Raw genomic sequence first — 16,892 nt, 5'->3', positions numbered from 1 at the left:
TTTTCGGTTGCTTGGGAGATTCGGCAATGCAAATAATCATAAAACCACTAGACACTTCTCAGGTTACACACTGTAAAACAATGCCACCTAGTGATTCACAGAGAAACCTGCAGTAAGACTGCGGCATACATAATGTTTTTAAATGCATTTTGGAATATTATTGTTCTCTGGGAAAGCTGCTTCATGAATCCTTAATCGATTAAGATGTGTTTTAAAATTCTGGGCCCGAATAGGCACAAAGGATAATACCACAAATATCTTAAGATTAATTTATCAGATCAACAAACACCAAACAGCAATTTCATATCAGCACTTTTCCTAAGTTGAATAAGCCACATTATTGCTACAGCATTTTACTTGTCTGGTTTGGGCTGATTCTAAAGAGATGAAGCTTCCACTAATGCGCACATTAACGTGCAGTGGATGTAGAAAAAGACATTTCTAAAGTATGTAAATAGAACCGGTTTACATGCAACACAGTATAATAAAGCATAACAACTGCAACAACTTGATTAAAGCTCAATCAGCAGACAACAGAAGTAGAACCTTAGAAAGTTCTATGTCCACTTGCTAGATAGATACAGTACATTGCAAAAGTCTTGAGCCATGCCATACCTAGCATGTTTTGCTAAGAAAATGATGAATAGGTGCAGTGATTTATTGAAACATGTTCAAACATAATTTGAAATTTAGTATATAAGGCAGAAACGGTGTTTGTACACTTGAGAGTCAATATTTGGTATGACCACCTTCATTCTTCCACACAGCCTGAACTCTCTTTGCCAGGTTTTCTTGTAATTTCTTTAAGAAGTCTTCAAGAAATGTTTTCCACGCTTCTTGGAGGACATTCAAAGCTCTTTTTTAGAACAAATTTTGTATTTTTGAGAAGAGCTGCTAGTAACAAAGTGCCCAAAGATACGTTGTCTGTTACATGTAGACACAACACTGGTTCACCTCTTGACTTTGGTGCTTTTTTAATGCTTGAATGTATGTTGAGGTGAAATGGTTTAACAAACAAAAGAAAAATCCTATGAAAATGGTCAGGGGCAAGAACTGGGCTGAAAATGAGTGAAAAAGCAGCCAATGGCCAAAGGAAATATTTGCTATTCTTCAGTCTAAGATCACTATAGAGAACATATGGACAAATTATGGGTAGCTCAAGAACTCTGCAGAGTAAGACAGAGGGTTTTTATTCCCATAGCAAGGAATTTTGCAGGTATCTTCTTTGTCCACATCTTTGGCCATCTGGATGAGCTCGCTCTTGGTAGGATTGATTCCAGTTAAACTCATCATCCTCTCTAGCTCTTGTGTCTTCACTTCTCCATTTCCTTCTTCATCAAACATCTCAAAAATTACATTGTATTTTTTGATCTGTACTTGTGATAATTTGCTGACCTGGAAGGAAATGAAATTGGGGAAACTTTTTAAGAAGCTGCAGTTTTATGCTGCCAACAATATTTATTAGAGGACTGTTAATCATGATCCTAAAACCTCTCATTTCAAGTTAGTCATTTTAGATATTATTCAAATTAATAACTATTAATAGTTAATTCTCAAGATAGCATACTCACCAATTTTTCAGGATTATATAGAAACGAGTCAGTGCAAGTACTGTGTGTACCAAAAACACTTAATGCACAATAAGAGGATGTCTTAGCCTCATCATTTCTAAATGTTTAATGCTCTTTCCCCAGAGTTTAGAAAAGCCTGCCAGAAGACCATTTATGGCACTTAGAGGGTGGACTTGCTAATCACCCATGAGGAATAATTTGATACTGATCTCACCCATCAAATGCAACACAGCTACACTGGAAAATAACTAGTTTGTATAGCTTTAAATTCGTCAAATATCCGTATTTTTAGAGAAAGTAACAGCAACGCAGCAAAATATTGTAAACAATCAGATGCATTTTTGTGTGACCTCAGTGTCACATGACGACACAGTTATGGGAACTGCAATTAGCTTAGTGTGGCCCATTAGCAGGTGTTTGCACAGCCCCCCGGTGACTTTTATGAAAGCTGACATCCAAATAAGGAGGCACTCAACTGCAAGATGTTATTTTCAACATTACAATGGGAACATTAAGAATTTCACATTTGTTAGCTGAGTGAAAGAGCTGTGTATCAGTGTACACCTCATTCCTCTTGTGAGCTAATTCAGTGCAGAGTGCAGAATTTAAAAGGACACAACATAGAAATCAAAATTAAAAGTTATGTGAAGCTATTAGCATTTAATATGTAGATTAGGTAATAGGCAATGAAATAATAGTTACTTTTAAAAAAACACATTACTACCAGCTGTCAGGTGAATTTCATGAGCTGAATTTACCAGGTTCCTGTCCTTCTAGTTAAGCAATTACATGACTAAGATCATTGTGACATTTGCAAATAAAAATAATATGACCGGGAGAATTCACATACATTGAATTATAACTTACACAGCAATGTGGGAATACTTTTCCTTCTGCATCTGCATGTTGAAATCAAATGACTGCTTTCATTCATGATCAAAATGTAATATTAAAATGATACTGACAAGCCATAATAAAGATGGTCATGATAATCCAAATGTTATGCCATTTGTTTTTATTCCACGGGGTCACTCAGAGGTATGGTACTAAAGAGATTCTATGTATTCTTCGTTTTGCTGATGGCAAAGATTATAGTAGATAAATCCTGTCGTAAAATGTGAGTCTAACAAAAATAAAGAGGGAAAGGTAAACACAGTGGCTTTTCACATGCTGTGTATTAAGAAGAGATTTGTCAAACACTATTTTCAATGTTACCGATTCCCATCTTGTCTATATATTTTTATATATATGTGGACCATCAGTACCAATAATTGATTCAAGGTTTTCAAGGTTTAGTTATGCAGGGTAGTGATGGATGATGAATGGATGATGCGAGAAGGAAATGAATGTAGGAAGATCAGGTCTTATGTCATCTGAGCCTACTTTGAGCTCCAGATGGTATCTTGAAAATGGAGAGAAGGGATAGTAGTCTGATTGAAAGAGGAAGGATGGACAAGATGCAGCGAGGGCTTAGATAATGAGAGGATGTGGTGACGGGTATGAATAAGATGGAATTTGTGAGGCAAGTGAGGACAAAGAGGTTGGTAGTCGCTAACTAGGTAGCTAAGAAATTTGCCTGACAGGTGATTACATGTGGAACTTTAGTTAATGTCTTTACTACATTTACTCAACCAAATCCATTGCAGGTTTTTTTTTTCTGTATGACATTCCTGAGCTACTTGTTTTTTCTGGTATGGATTAATTGGATTGTTATATTCTAGTTTGTCTAGTATGTATTTCTTACATGAACTGGGTCCAATTAGGATTTTTTTACGAGTGTATTTGTGCATCAGATGACTGCTTAGTATGACTAAATTAAATATCAAAACCGCTCATGCCACCAAAATAGCTTTATTCTGTCAGGTCATGAAACGGGACCTCTGGGGGTGTCCTGTGGTATCTGGCACTGTGAAGTTGGCGGGGGATCCTTTGGGTCCCATGGATTGTGGGGTGGGAACAGATAAGGTTTGTTTCATGCCATCTCACAAATGCACTATAGCTCACATGGGTAAAATAATGCTCGAGGGCAGGGATCAGCCTTGAACCATCTCAATCTAACCCCCGATGTCCTAAGAGAAAAGCAAAACAAATGCCAGTGAAATCAGAGTGTAATCACTGATGAAGGAATCTTGAGGTGAATGACTGCACTGGGTCCACACAGCTATTTAATTTTAATTCAGTGCTGTTTTTTTTTTTTTTTTAATATCAGTGACCTAGTAGTAGTGCAGTAGTACATATCATGCAACTGGCAAGATGTAGGCTAATTTAAAATGTATATAACAACTTTTTCATTTGGATTTTTTAAGCCTGTGCGGCCCTCTGGGAAAAAAAAATCTTACCTACCCCCTACTCTATCAGTTAGGGATTCATGGAATGTTGAGGCAGGGTCAAGTAGCAGCTATGTCATTGTGTCTTTGCTAGGGTGTGTATACTCACTCTGCAAGAGCATTTTGGCTGCTGGTGCAATCAAAGTAGCATTGATATGTATGCTCACCAACAAGATTTTCCAGCAGAAAATTGCATTGCATCGCGGCATATGTTGAAAAAGTAATCATACAATTTTTGTGAGTGTTTTTTCCCCAGTTGCTTTCTTATTTTGAATCATGAACTTTGACCTTAAGTGCAATAACTGAGGCTTCCAGTTCTTTAGATGTTGTAATGGGTTCTTTGTGACCTCCTGGATGAGTCGTCGGTGCACTCATGGAGTAATTTTGACAGATCGGCCACTCATGGGAAGGTTCACCTCTGTTCTAAGTTTTTTTTAATTTGTGGATAATGGCCTTCACCGTGGTTGACTGGAAAAAAAATCTTGGAAATGGATTTGTAACCCAGAATCATAGATGTGAGTGGCTTTATCATCTATTCTTGGGTTGCTTTTGAGACCTTTTAACTTGCTATTTAATTACTTGATGTCTTGATTCTGCAGGTCTGGCAGTAATCAGGCCTGGGTGTAGCTCCTGAAATTGAGCAAATGCCCCCCCCTACAGTACTGTACTGAAATCATGATTACCACTTCCTACTTTAGAAGCGAAGTTGGGGCCCTGTTTACTCGATCTTTAACTTAGGCTCCTTTGCTGAGAACATAAGCAAACACTGTGCTCTCTTAAACTGTATTGTGCTCGAATTAAATACGCGTGTACAAAATTAGACGTGCTAAACATCGCTGCAAGGGGGCTGATGATAATTGTAGCATCTCCAGTTATAGAACTCCAATCGAAGGTTCTCTCTCCCTCTCTGCTGCAACGTGGGGTTTCCCAGCGCTGACTGCAGGGTTACCGCGCCCATCTCATCGCTCGGTGGCCGGACAAGAGTGTTACTACGGAAAGGGCAGATGTTAAGCTCGGCAAAAGGGAGACAGTAGGCTGTCTTGTTGGGTGAGCTTTAGTGAATTTAAAGATTGGCTTTTTATCTGCCTGGGCAGTGCCTTCATTAAAGGGCTTTAGTGGGTGTGATTCCCCCCTCTCCGTCCCCTCCCCTCTCCGGTTGGTTGACTGAGGTTGTCAAGCTCCCCCAGCCGTAGCCTGCGTTCGGGAAGGGCTACTCCTCGGAAAACTACGCTAGCTGGCTTAAGCTAGTTAGTAAGCTAGCGTTGTGGTGTTCGTTGATGCGTGGATCGGAGATACACACCGTCCCGTGTTCCAGTCAATGCCCAAACTCAAAAACAGGCGCAAATTGAATCAGGTAAGGCAAAATGAAGCGACCAGCACACTGCTTTTAGAGCTGTAATCGTAACTGTTCTACCTTTAGCTAATGAATTGTGGCGGAATTGAACTGCCCGGGGGTGGGGTAGCAGTAGCCTAGCCTTCTAGTTAGCAGGGGTTAGCTAGCATTAAGTTGGCTATTTTGCCATAAGAGTGTTTGCATCGGTGGATCCCGGTGTAGAGTATTAGCTGCAAATTAAATGACAGAACTTAACTAGTATCCAAGCATCTGAGCAACGTTAGCTACAATTAATGTCGGAGGAAGCTTCTGGCTGGCGTTTAAGTAATAATGTTGGCCCAGCGGAGGTGCTTCTTGATATAAAATGCATTGATAACCATATGGTATAAGAGACAACTGCAGTAATCATGCTTAAATTTAAAGCTTCACTGATTGCACTGACTTACATTATAATCGAAATGGTATATTTAAAGATTTTGTGAGTTGATGATGACATACTGGGTTGGGCTGGAACAATAAACGTCCCGTAATAACAGCAAACAGTGTTTTTCTTGTGATTAAAAAGAGTGGGTTATAGCATCACCTGTTAACTCTGCGCACGCTTCTGTGGATTAAATTGCATCACTTATTTAACGTAAATGCCATTGCCGCGTTTACACCCTGTTTTTACCAGCCGAGCAAATAAGTTAGCATATCGGTGCCTGTCTGCAACAAAACGGCCGCGTCGATGCAACGCCTTAACTCGTGTTGGGAACATTACTTATCAACAGCCAGCTAACTTGCAGGTTTCATGGATTTAGTTTATTTTTTCTTTCTGTATTCGCTTATTTTCTGAAAGGTCATTTGCTTTATGAAAAACACCCAGCCCCCCCCCTTTTTTTTTTCTTCTTGCATTTGTCGCTTGCTGGAGTAAAACAGGCCATCGCCGCCCGACCTTGCAGTTTTACAGTCTTCCCCCTCCCTCCGTCTGCTGCAAGATTAAAAGGACCAAATAAATTTACGCGGTAATCAAATTAACTTGGAAGTACTGCGTTTAACAAGATTGTTAGTATGTAAGTAAGTGGATCTCCGAAGGCCAATCCACAAGCCAGTTTTCTGGTTTACCCACTGTTGCTTAAAAGCTAACTACATAGCACCCTGTATAATTGCGGAAGAGCGGCGGAGTCTTCCCTGAAGTGACTGTGGTTACGTTATTTTGCATTAGATAATTCTGGCTATTTGGTTCGCGTGTTATGAAATTTTGCGAGTGTTGCGTTACATTGACTCTGCTCGTTTCCAGACATTTTTAACCCTTGTGTGTAACTGTTCTTAATAAGGTGACTTTAATTTTTTGAATATTAGCTCTGCCCTGCCTGCAGGCCTACGCTGTCGAGCTTGCTAACAAGCTAACTAGCGGACAGCAGTCTGCAAGATGGCGTTTAGCTGCATCTTCAGTGCAAGTCATATTATCTTTACACTGTGCAGCACTCAGTATTTTTGCCACCTTATTGTGCAGAATTGCGTGTAATTTCCTCCTGAAATGTGCGTGCAGCCTCTGTAGAGTAACCTACTAAACAAATTCAAACCAAAAGCGGAGTCAAAACAGCTATCCGGCAGCCATTCAAATGCAACGCAAAGTCCAATGCAAATGATTTCATTGTGACTGTTGTAGGCAAATCACAGTACTGCACACAATGTCTGTGTCAACTATCAGTACAACCCGTACACTGTTGGTTAAACCTTTGCACACAAACACGTTAGTTCATGCTGTTGATTTATACTAGTACATTTTATTTCTGTCACAAAATCTGTTTGCATTGTTGTTAAAACTACCAATAGTGTTTTGAAGTTAATTGTATGTTACTGGATTCCTTCAGAAAGTAGTCCTACTTGTATCTGGTCACAACTGCATGAGAGGATCTGTAATATGGTTGCGATGTCATTGGAAGCTGAAAATCCTGGCAATTTCTCAAAGCAAGTGCCTGGATTAGTTGTGTGTAAAAGAATTAAGATTAATCTCATCCTTTTATGATTGGAAAAACATATTTCTAATGCCTGGACAGGCTTCGCCAGCTGTTTACATTAGTGGACATGGATAGGATTAGAGACTCATTGACTGAGGATTTTAGCTTTTAGGATTATGGAGTTGCTCAGTGATACTGCTGGTTATGGCTTTTTCTGTGATCCAGCTTTAGACCTGTGAAACATTGCATTATTATTATTATTTAACAGTACAGATAAGCCGGTATGTTCTTGAGAACAAATGTTTGTTTATCTAGTGAAACATACACATTTAACTGAAAATGTAGAAGACACCTAAAATAGCAGACGCAATCTACCCTTAAGGGACTTGAAAACTAGTGAGCTGCAACTTCAGGCTGTTTGCCACTGCTCATTGTTTATCATGCAGTCAGCTGACCCTGATCAGGCGCTTGGAAAGGAGAAGTGATGAGGGAGAGGAACTCCTTAACTGTAAGCATCCACAGAGGTCAACAAGATTGAATTTGTATTTTATTTTTTTAATTTCTGAATGTAGAATATTTAAAACTCAGATTTATAACATGACTTCAGGCTATTCCACATTAATATTTGCCACTGGAATTTATTTTTATTTTTTGGGGAATTTGGCAGTTTAAGAAAGAACAAAAAGATGTAGGTGTCTTATTTCATCTGACTCAAGTTTGAATTTAAAACATTGAACATTGAGTAGCACTTTAAAACTAACAGCTTTTCATAGTTTAGTTGTGATAGATACTCATCAGTTTAACTTAAAAGAATTTAATTTAAATTCATTGGAAAAGTTCAAAATCAGGCAGAGTTACTTATGTAACCTCCTTTTTCTGTAGTTGTTTCCAACTCTGTGTACTAAATAAAAACTCTTGTTTTATTTTTGAGTTCATGGGATTAATTATACTTAAAGTTAAGACAGGAAACTCTACATTAGCATAGTAAATATTTCTAACTTCAATTATTAGTTCTTTTATTTCTCTCAGGTTGAGAGAAGTTGGGAATATAGTTTTAAAATGATGTTTTAAGAGGTTTTCAAGGTGAGAATGGCATCCTGCTGTCACTGGATGATGCTTAATCATGATTACTTTCCATGACACATTTATAAGATTAATGAGCATAAGAGGATAACTTGAGTTAGAAAGGCCAACCAGTCAGACAACTTAGACGATTGTGTAGATAAGGTTGAGAAGACTTTCAGTCTTGTCCTGCAACTTCCAGTAACATAGGTGAGCTGACGGAAAAACACAAGGTAAGGTAACTAGTAGGGCAGTGCTAGTTAACTTGATCTTTAGTAACTTTACAATCATATTTAAATCTGTATTGCATTTTGTTTTTAATTTCTGGGTTAATTAGGTTTGGTAATGTTATTTATTTTTCACTTTTAAGCTGTTACATGTGTAACAAGTAAAAATTCAGAGTTTAACTTTGTGACCGTTGTCTTCAGTATCCGTATAATAGAAGGAAGTTACAATTCTTTAGAAAAAATTTGGCTTCCAAGCGTTCACATGTTCTAACAATACAATAACTCTTGAATCTGTAGAAAATTATGGCTGATCTTACATTTGGTCAAAACTGAGAGTGTTTTCTCCACTTCAGGTTGGTAACTTATTTACTCTTTGCAGTTCAATACAGAAGTATCCGTTTCCCATTTTAAATGCAAAGAGATGTCCCGTGTGCAGCTTCAGGTTGGTTTTGTAAAGTATTTTTGTTCACCGCACTTCATTATTCATTAGATGGATTTTACCACAAGGTTATTTGTCTTCCAGGATAACTGGAGTCAGTATAAGAACATTTGTCCAACTAATAATCCTCCTACTGACCTTATTATTAAATTCAGTTCTATATTCATAAATCCATTCCTACCTGTTGATTGCAGCCATCTTTTAGGTGTTTCATTCTTCTACCTTAGGAAAACCGTACTTTTCATTACTCTAAGTATGCTGACGTGGACGTTACTGAAATGGACAGTTAACAAATGTTCCAACCATAACAGAAATTAAAATGGTAGATGAATCTGTCATGCTAAATGCAGTTTTTAATTCAGTATTGCATTGCTGAGCTTTTGTCTTTTTCCTGATATCTTACATGTGAATGAAATCAGTGTCTCATACAAAGAAACTGATTTCAGACACACTGGGAATGGTATATATATATATATATCTCATCAGTAAAATTAATATGTATATATTTTATTAGCTGAACTTTGAGCGTGCTTCGCGGCTCTGTATTAATATAAGTGGCTTATTGATCACTGAAATTCTGAGTATCCCAGGGATTGAGGTCAACAGGATAATGACTGCTTTTCGGATCACTGGAAAGTCATGCGTTAACAAGATTTGTCTGGCAATATGAATTGTGTGTCAGGATTTAGCTGGTGACATTGAGGTGGGAAAGTAAGGTTGAAGCATGAACTGCACATTGGACATATTGTAGGTAAACAATTTTTATTTTTATTTATTTATTTTTTTGCCATCAATTCAATCAAAACAATCTTGGTGAAAATCTTTATCCACTGCAGGTCTGTGAGCTGCGTTCAGACCCATTTTGCGTTTGTCTTCATTACAGCTTTGATTTTAAAATGGTTTGCTTGAAAGATTAAAGTTCCTCATATTTCCTTTGTTTGTGTTGCTTTTTTTTTTTTTTAGAGCAACAAGTGCCCGTGGTAGCTGGAGTAAGGTAATTGAAAAAGCAGAATAAGATGAGTGAACTGGACCAGTTACGCCAAGAGGCAGAGCAGCTCAAGAATCAGATCAGAGTGAGTAACAAAGTATCACTTCTCCACATAAAAGCATACAGACGTTTATTCTGAAAAATCTGACAGCCCTTCCAGTCGAGACTGGTGTGAGATGGAAAATGTCTGACCAAAGTGTTGACCCCCCCTTTTTTTTTTTCTTTTTTTTTTTGTGTCTCCTCAGGATGCCAGGAAAGCATGTGCAGATGCCACACTATCACAGGTAACATTTAACTTTTCATAGTGTTTGGGTTGAAAAGCATTTGATGGGAAATGAACCTTATAGCACTTAATGTTTTACAGATCACAGCTAACATTGACCCCGTTGGCCGAATCCAGATGCGTACAAGACGAACGCTGCGGGGCCATTTGGCTAAAATATATGCCATGCATTGGGGAACAGATTCTAGGTAAAACCTAACAGCCAGAATATGATTTGTGGAGCATAGTGAACTTTGTGTCTTTCAGCAGTTTATGCATATTTTTCTATTGTTTTTAACTCTGGATAAAAAATAGATGCGTGACAACCCCTGGATACTGTGTTAGTGATGTTCATATTACTGTTCTTTTCTTTTTTTTGTAGGCTCTTGGTCAGTGCCTCTCAAGATGGCAAACTTATTATTTGGGATAGCTATACCACAAATAAGGTAATTTTCTTCATTTTTTTTTTTATTATGAGGACTAATGGAATAATAGGCAAACCTTGTGTTTAATCTAGTTGAGAGTCAGTAACAACACAGCCTTACAAAGCGCAGACAAAAAAAGTGCGGTCATCTTCATTCTGATTTTTTTAAAATGTTTACATAGATTGGATACTAAGTGATCTTGAAATTAATAAAACTATATAAATTTAGTTTACCTTTTAAGTTGTTCCTTTTGTACTATGTTGTACTTCTTTATGGGATAAAACAATTTTTTTGAACCTATGAGGCTATGTTGAATTGAAAAGAGGGAAAACTTATATTTAAAAGTGTTGCAGATCAGCTGAGCAAGAGGCATTTGTGCCCTTTCCCCTGAGGCTGATGTGTCTGGTGTGCAGTTGTTGATATCGGAGGAATGAGTACACTGTTTTAATGCCTAAAAGGTAATCTGGCTTCTCCACCAAAGACAGAAGTTTCTTCGGGATCCTTAAAAAGCTTTCTGACTTGTTTGGGATACTGAAGAACCTTTTGGGATAATATAATTTAACATGATACTGTGGACAATGATCCAGCTGGTAATAAAAAAGATTAAAGGGTAATTCTTCCAACATTAAAGGGTAGATAGAGGTTTGATTTGTTTATGGGATACTTTAATGCAAGGCTGGTTATTTCATCCTCTTGTTTAATTAAGCTGTTGCATTATGGTGTCCCTAAGCAGCAGATTATTGACTAATATCATGTTCCCATTGAAATGGAAAAATTATGGCCGTGATTTTTACAGGATGCTGTCTAATATCTCAACAGTGCAGCCTCTTCTGAGTTGTAGCTTGGGTCACAAGAACTTACTTTGTGATCTGGCAGTACCTCACAATAGCTTATTTTTATAGTTTAGACTTGAAAAGAATTTGGCAGGTTTTTTTTTTGTTTTTGTTTGTTTTGTTTAGAAACATCTTTTGTTCAGTTTAAATTTCAGGCCTAGGCTTGTCCTCGAGGGAACCATTGGAAACTTGTCAGCAAGCCACCAGAGCGTTCTTTGCTGTAAGCTTTGGTTCACTGCTGCAGTCAGGTTGTTGCGCTCTGGAGATTTTTTTTCTTTTCTCTTAAAGGAACCTTGTGTTTGGCTTCTGTCTAACTACTCTACCATAAAGACCTTTTTGATGACGTGCTGACATGATTGTCTTCCTGGCAGAACTTTCTAAACTGTTTAATCCAATAATTTTGACATAGGTCAACTCTACTGAAGCCCTACACACAAATTTTAAGGACACATTAAATCCTGCAGGACACAGCTGACTACAGCGTTGAGTGCTATAGCAAAGGGTCTGAATACTTGTTTAAAAGAAAGCTTGAAACTTTGAAGTGTAAAAAGTGAAGGAGTTGCAGTACTTTCTAAATTGTATAAATAAGTATTGACATTTATTTTATGCTTTATAAAGGCAGACTGACATTGTTGTGTGTTAGTGTTTAAATGCCAAATTTAGTTATTGTAACATTGCTCTCCAAAAGGTATGTAATCCTATTTTGAAGATTTTTTTTCTTTGACAAAATGGAACTTAAGTATCTGTGCATGTGTCTGTTTGTTACTCTATAGGTTCATGCCATTCCACTTCGATCTTCCTGGGTCATGACTTGCGCATATGCGCCTTCAGGAAACTATGTGGCCTGTGGTGGCTTAGATAACATCTGTTCCATCTACAACCTGAAAACACGTGAGGGGAATGTACGTGTGAGCCGTGAGCTCGCTGGACATACAGGTAAATGGTTGTAAATGTCTTCTCAAACAGCAAAGTATCAGTTAAAACATGCTTCTTTTGCCATATTGTCTATGTTAACTTATAGTTGGATTCAACAAAACAGTGGCATGATAAGGTGTATGTTGCTTTAAAAATTTGTGTTAGCCTTTTTTTTTTTTCTTTTTTTTTTTTTAAATTTTCAATGAATTTTAAATAACTGATCTATTTACTGCTAATTGATGATTAGTCGTAACTGCAAGTAGGGGTTAAATGTGCACTGCTAGTTCTACATTTGTCTTTCACTTGTGTATTAATGACTTCTATTGACTCAATATTAGGATACCTGTCCTGTTGTCGCTTTCTTGATGACAACCAGATTGTTACAAGCTCTGGAGATACCACTTGGTGAGTGAAAAGATGACATTGAGTTCCGTTAATGAGCAGTTAACGTGCTAGACAACAGGCAAACTGATTCTAAATCCTTTATTTCACAGTGCACTTTGGGACATTGAGACTGGCCAGCAGACAACCACATTTGCTGGACACACCGGTGATGTCATGAGCCTGTCACTCGCCCCTGACTCAAGGTTATTTGTCTCTGGTGCTTGTGATGCCTCTGCTAAACTCTGGGATGTTCGAGAGGGCATGTGCAGACAGACATTTACTGGCCATGAGTCTGACATTAATGCCATCTGTGTAAGTTCCATACACATGTAAATACAAGTGTTTTGCTTGCTAAATTTGTTTCCTGTTTGTTATTTCGATCAATAATTGGACAATAATTATTTCTGTTTTTGGAACTTGCAGTTTTTCCCTAATGGAAATGCCTTTGCCACGGGCTCTGATGATGCCACCTGCAGGCTGTTCGATCTGCGTGCTGATCAGGAATTAATGATCTATTCTCATGACAATATCATATGTGGCATCACCTCTGTGGCATTCTCAAAGATTGGCCGCCTTCTTCTGGCAGGATATGATGACTTTAACTGCAATGTGTGGGACACACTAAAAGCTGATCGTGCTGGTTAGTATTGCTGAAAAAGCTTTTTATCTCCTTAGTGTTGGTAAATCCCAAGAGCACTTTGTAACATCCAAATTGATGTGACCTGTATTTCCTTAGTGCACTACTGTTAACTAAATGACAATTATGATTGCTTATAGGTGTGTTGGCTGGACATGACAACCGCGTTAGCTGCCTGGGGGTTACTGATGATGGCATGGCAGTTGCAACAGGATCCTGGGACAGTTTTCTGAAGATCTGGAATTGAAGCCTGAAGGTTCTTTTACTGTTTGATTGTTTTTTGTTTTTTTTGTTGTTGTTTTTTTTTTTGCATATATTATTATTATTTTTTTTTTGTTATTATTATTATTATTTTTTACATTTGTATCCAAATAAATGCCAATTTCCCTCCAAAATCCAGTTACCGTTACGCTTGTTCCACACTTGGTTGTTGTTTGTAATGGGACACAATCAGTGCTTGATCTTTGTCCATCAAGTTTTAAGGTCTTAACCTGGCAGAACATTAAAAAAAAAAAAAAAAGGCTAAACAGTAGGTCAGATTAGATTATTCAAATCTTAAATTTAACCTTTCTTTGTTTCTCAGATGTTCATTTAACTCCAAAGTTGACTGGAAGACCATTACAACTTGAGAATGTTCACAGCATCTTCTTCAACACTGTTTAAACTGACTTGGACACCACAAAAACGAAGGGAAACCAATGCCTTTCCTACACAAAGAAGAGCACAATTGTTTATCACCTAGTTAAGAAAGGATCTCCTGTGGTATCAAATCCAAAACTTGTGCATTCCTTCTTGGACCATTTTATGTTACCTTGAAAGAGAAAACAACACTATCATCCCATGCAAATGTGTGCGTCTTGAAAGCAAATGTTGGAGTGTAATTGTACAAATTATTTAACTTTTTTCCTTTTTTTTTCTTCTTTTTTTTTCTTTTTTTTCTTTTCTTCTTTTTTTTTTAAGATTTCTATTCTGATGGTTTGTTATTCTTGATGGCTTTTTTTTTTTTTGTCATATTTCTTTAGTGGTTTTAGATATGTTTGAATTACAGCTTGTCTTTCTAATCCAGGTGAATCATATAAGACAGATGAGAAAAACATGCAGAAGTAAAAAGCTTGGATCATATTACACGAGCAGCTTTCAAAATGTCCATGATGTATTTATATACTAGCTGTTTTTGTTTCATCACAGCCTTTTGCACATGAAGCTTTGCCTCTCAACTAATACTGTGTTAACTAACCAAGCACATGCTATAAGTTATGAATGCTCATTCCAGTACAGAAAGAGTTATTACCAGTAAATTATCCAGTTAAGCCCCTTAATTCTTGTACATGCCTTTGACTTTTGGTGGGAAGGGTTTGGTTTAGGGTGCTGAGGTAACTGAGGCATGGCTCGATTTTACTATATGAAAGGGGATTTGTGTTTCGTATCCACTTTGAGTGAAACACCTCACCTGACTTAATAGACACTTCCTTTGCTTGGGACTGCAGTTGCAACTCTGTGAATGAAATGTACAAAATCAATGTCTGAAAATAATGGTCTGTTTTAAGTTAAGACATTTAATTTTGTCTGCCACGAGTTAATTTAGATGTGCATGCTGTAGACTTGCTTTCAATGGTGCAAAAATCCTAGATTTTTCTTTTGTTTCCAAAAAGGAGAGTAACCTGTTGATTGAACTTAATAGAGGCCAATTTATTTTTGGCTCAAACTCTGCATACATACATCATGTACTAATACTGGTAACGCTATGCACCAGAATGAGCAAGAATGGAAACAGACTTATTATACTTAATGTAAATTATGCTTACCAGTTCTATTGATGCCAATTTTGTAATAATTATAACAATCATTGTGAGAAATCTATCCTTGAAAAGTCCTCTCTCCTTCAAATCTTCACACACACAATGGAACAGAAATGTCCTCACACACTGTCCATACTAAAACTTTTTGTACACACCCCCCCCCCCCTCCCATTGGTCTTAAATTTGAAAATCAGAACATCTGAATGACAACATTTTCACTGTATACAGAAGCACTTTTGTTAAAGTTGTGACATATTTTCACTTTTTTTTTCTTTTTCTTTTTTTTTTCCTTTCTGCGATGATGTACAATAAATGTGATGTATTCGTGTATGGCCACAAGTGAAAATGCAATTCAACTGAGGTGGATTCCCTTTTCTCTTTCCATTAATATTATAGAGCTCTGCACCCTTATGTACCTATTCACTTTTTGTATTTCATTTCGGTCTGTTGGTGTTCCACGGTGAGCTGGATGCAAGATAGATACTGTACTAAATTGTACTGTTATTGATTGGAAAATGTAATAAAAAGCTGTTTGAGATCTTGCTTTGTGTTTTTGTGAGGGTTCTGTCAGAATCTTCTGATGTGCCATTTAAACAATTCACTGCTTTGTGCAGCTTTGAGTTTTTGGAGGGAGCCTTAAAAAAACAAAACAAAAAAACAAAACAACTAACTTGTATGCAGTAATTGTATTGTGTTCACTAAAGAGAGACCGGATTTGTTTTTCTGATCTATGCAGAAGGAATTGTGATGCATCTGGATGCAGAAATTTTTTTGAGTTTTTTAAAATTGTGTAACAGTGCTTGTATTATTACTCTTTATTGTCAGATTTCAGCAACATAATTTTATATGGTACTTTTTTTTTTTCCTTCCAAGGATTTCAAAGTCACTTTCATATGACTTGAAGTAAAAATTTTCATTTGCACCCTGGTTAAAAACCAAGAAGAAGGCCCTGCTTCTGCTGGTGTAGATGTCTGTGCTGGTGGGGCTTTCACCGCCCTCACCAGAGTACTAGCAAACCTCAGGTTCATGAGAAAGAATTGGTGTCCCTTCGTAAGTAGGTAGCAAGTGTTATGGCTCCAGGTAAAGTTTCCAATGAGATACACCAAGGTACCTGAAAGTGGAGGCCACTCCCACAGATGAAGTGCAGAGGAGGAGGGGAGTTACCTTTTCTGCCGAAACCAATGATCATCACCTTTATTATCCCTGCACCAGCTTCCGTTGCTTTACCTCTTGTCTGTAGTCAGTCAATGTTGATCCCCAAACTTCTAAAATTGGTTTGTAAAACTGCTGCATGCACATGGAACTTTAAAGTTTCACTGTTCAAGTGAACAACATCCTATTAGGGGGATAAGCCATGCAGAAAGACCAATTATCTGAAAATGACTTAATATTGAAAAAGCCAGTCTCTTCATCATAACTGGATTTTTTTAAGTTCACCCCAAACCGACGCAATAATGCATTTTACATTAACATGGGCATGACAGCTATGCTTTAGACACGCTCCAGTCTTCTGAAATTTGAAAGGCGGGGGCGTATTTACCTACAATTTAAAAATGTAGGTAAATACTTGTGATCCTAACTTCTTATTATCTGTCTGGCTTTCAAAGTTTGTATAGCTCATTCAAACCGCCATCTTCCAATCTCCAGCCAACAAACGGAAGCTGTTGTTGTAAATGACATACACTAGGCCTTATCTACTCCGTTTACGGGGGGGGGGAAACAAAATTCACAATTAACTGTTAAGTTT

General features: G+C 37.5%; 2 protein-coding genes across 4 annotated transcripts in view; one reads left to right on the top strand and one right to left on the bottom strand.

The window, feature by feature from the left end:
- The window catches only part of LOC102199228 (calmodulin-like protein 6), a 5,590-nt gene extending 734 nt beyond the window's left edge, over positions 1-4,856 (bottom strand). Inside the window, 2 exon segments of the mRNA XM_013908567.1 lie at positions 1,215-1,395; positions 4,848-4,856. Coding sequence (XP_013764021.1) covers positions 1,215-1,395; positions 4,848-4,856 — 190 coding nt within the window.
- On the top strand, positions 4,806-15,123 carry gnb1b (guanine nucleotide binding protein (G protein), beta polypeptide 1b). 3 transcript variants are annotated; one of them, XM_005724549.1, is made up of 12 exons: positions 8,359-8,469; positions 8,843-9,653; positions 9,866-9,975; positions 10,136-10,174; positions 10,255-10,361; positions 10,535-10,598; positions 12,184-12,346; positions 12,664-12,730; positions 12,820-13,021; positions 13,133-13,349; positions 13,487-13,602; positions 13,930-15,123. In XM_005724549.1, exons 3-11 carry the CDS (start codon positions 9,919-9,921, stop codon positions 13,591-13,593), a joined length of 1,023 nt encoding a protein of 340 aa, XP_005724606.1. In that variant the 5' UTR covers positions 8,359-8,469; positions 8,843-9,653; positions 9,866-9,918; the 3' UTR covers positions 13,594-13,602; positions 13,930-15,123. The 3 variants fall into 3 exon arrangements, with proteins under 3 accessions (XP_005724603.1, XP_005724606.1, XP_005724604.1); XM_005724546.2 differs by lacking the exons at positions 8,359-8,469; positions 8,843-9,653 and adding an exon at positions 4,806-5,252; XM_005724547.1 differs by lacking the exon at positions 8,843-9,653.
- The last annotated feature ends 1,769 nt before the right edge of the window (positions 15,124-16,892 follow it).

The sequence above is a fragment of the Pundamilia nyererei genome, unplaced genomic scaffold (genome assembly GCF_000239375.1).
Source record: "Pundamilia nyererei isolate P.nyererei 1_Seehausen unplaced genomic scaffold, PunNye1.0 scaffold00012, whole genome shotgun sequence".
Lineage (NCBI taxonomy): Eukaryota > Metazoa > Chordata > Actinopteri > Cichliformes > Cichlidae > Pundamilia > Pundamilia nyererei.
This window is presented reverse-complemented; position numbering and strand designations above follow the sequence as displayed.

What these genes read in the sequence shown, in the direction of transcription:
- gnb1b (XM_005724546.2), top strand. Translation starts at nt 9,919, where the DNA reads ATGAGTGAACTGGACCAGTTACGCCAAGAGGCAGAGCAGCTCAAGAAT. An exon ending in CAGATGCCACACTATCACAG is followed by an intron (nt 10,175 to 10,254) that starts GTAACATTTAAC and finishes AATGTTTTACAG; the next exon opens with ATCACAGCTAACATTGACCC. An exon ending in CTGACATTAATGCCATCTGT is followed by an intron (nt 13,022 to 13,132) that starts GTAAGTTCCATA and finishes TGGAACTTGCAG; the next exon opens with TTTTTCCCTAATGGAAATGC.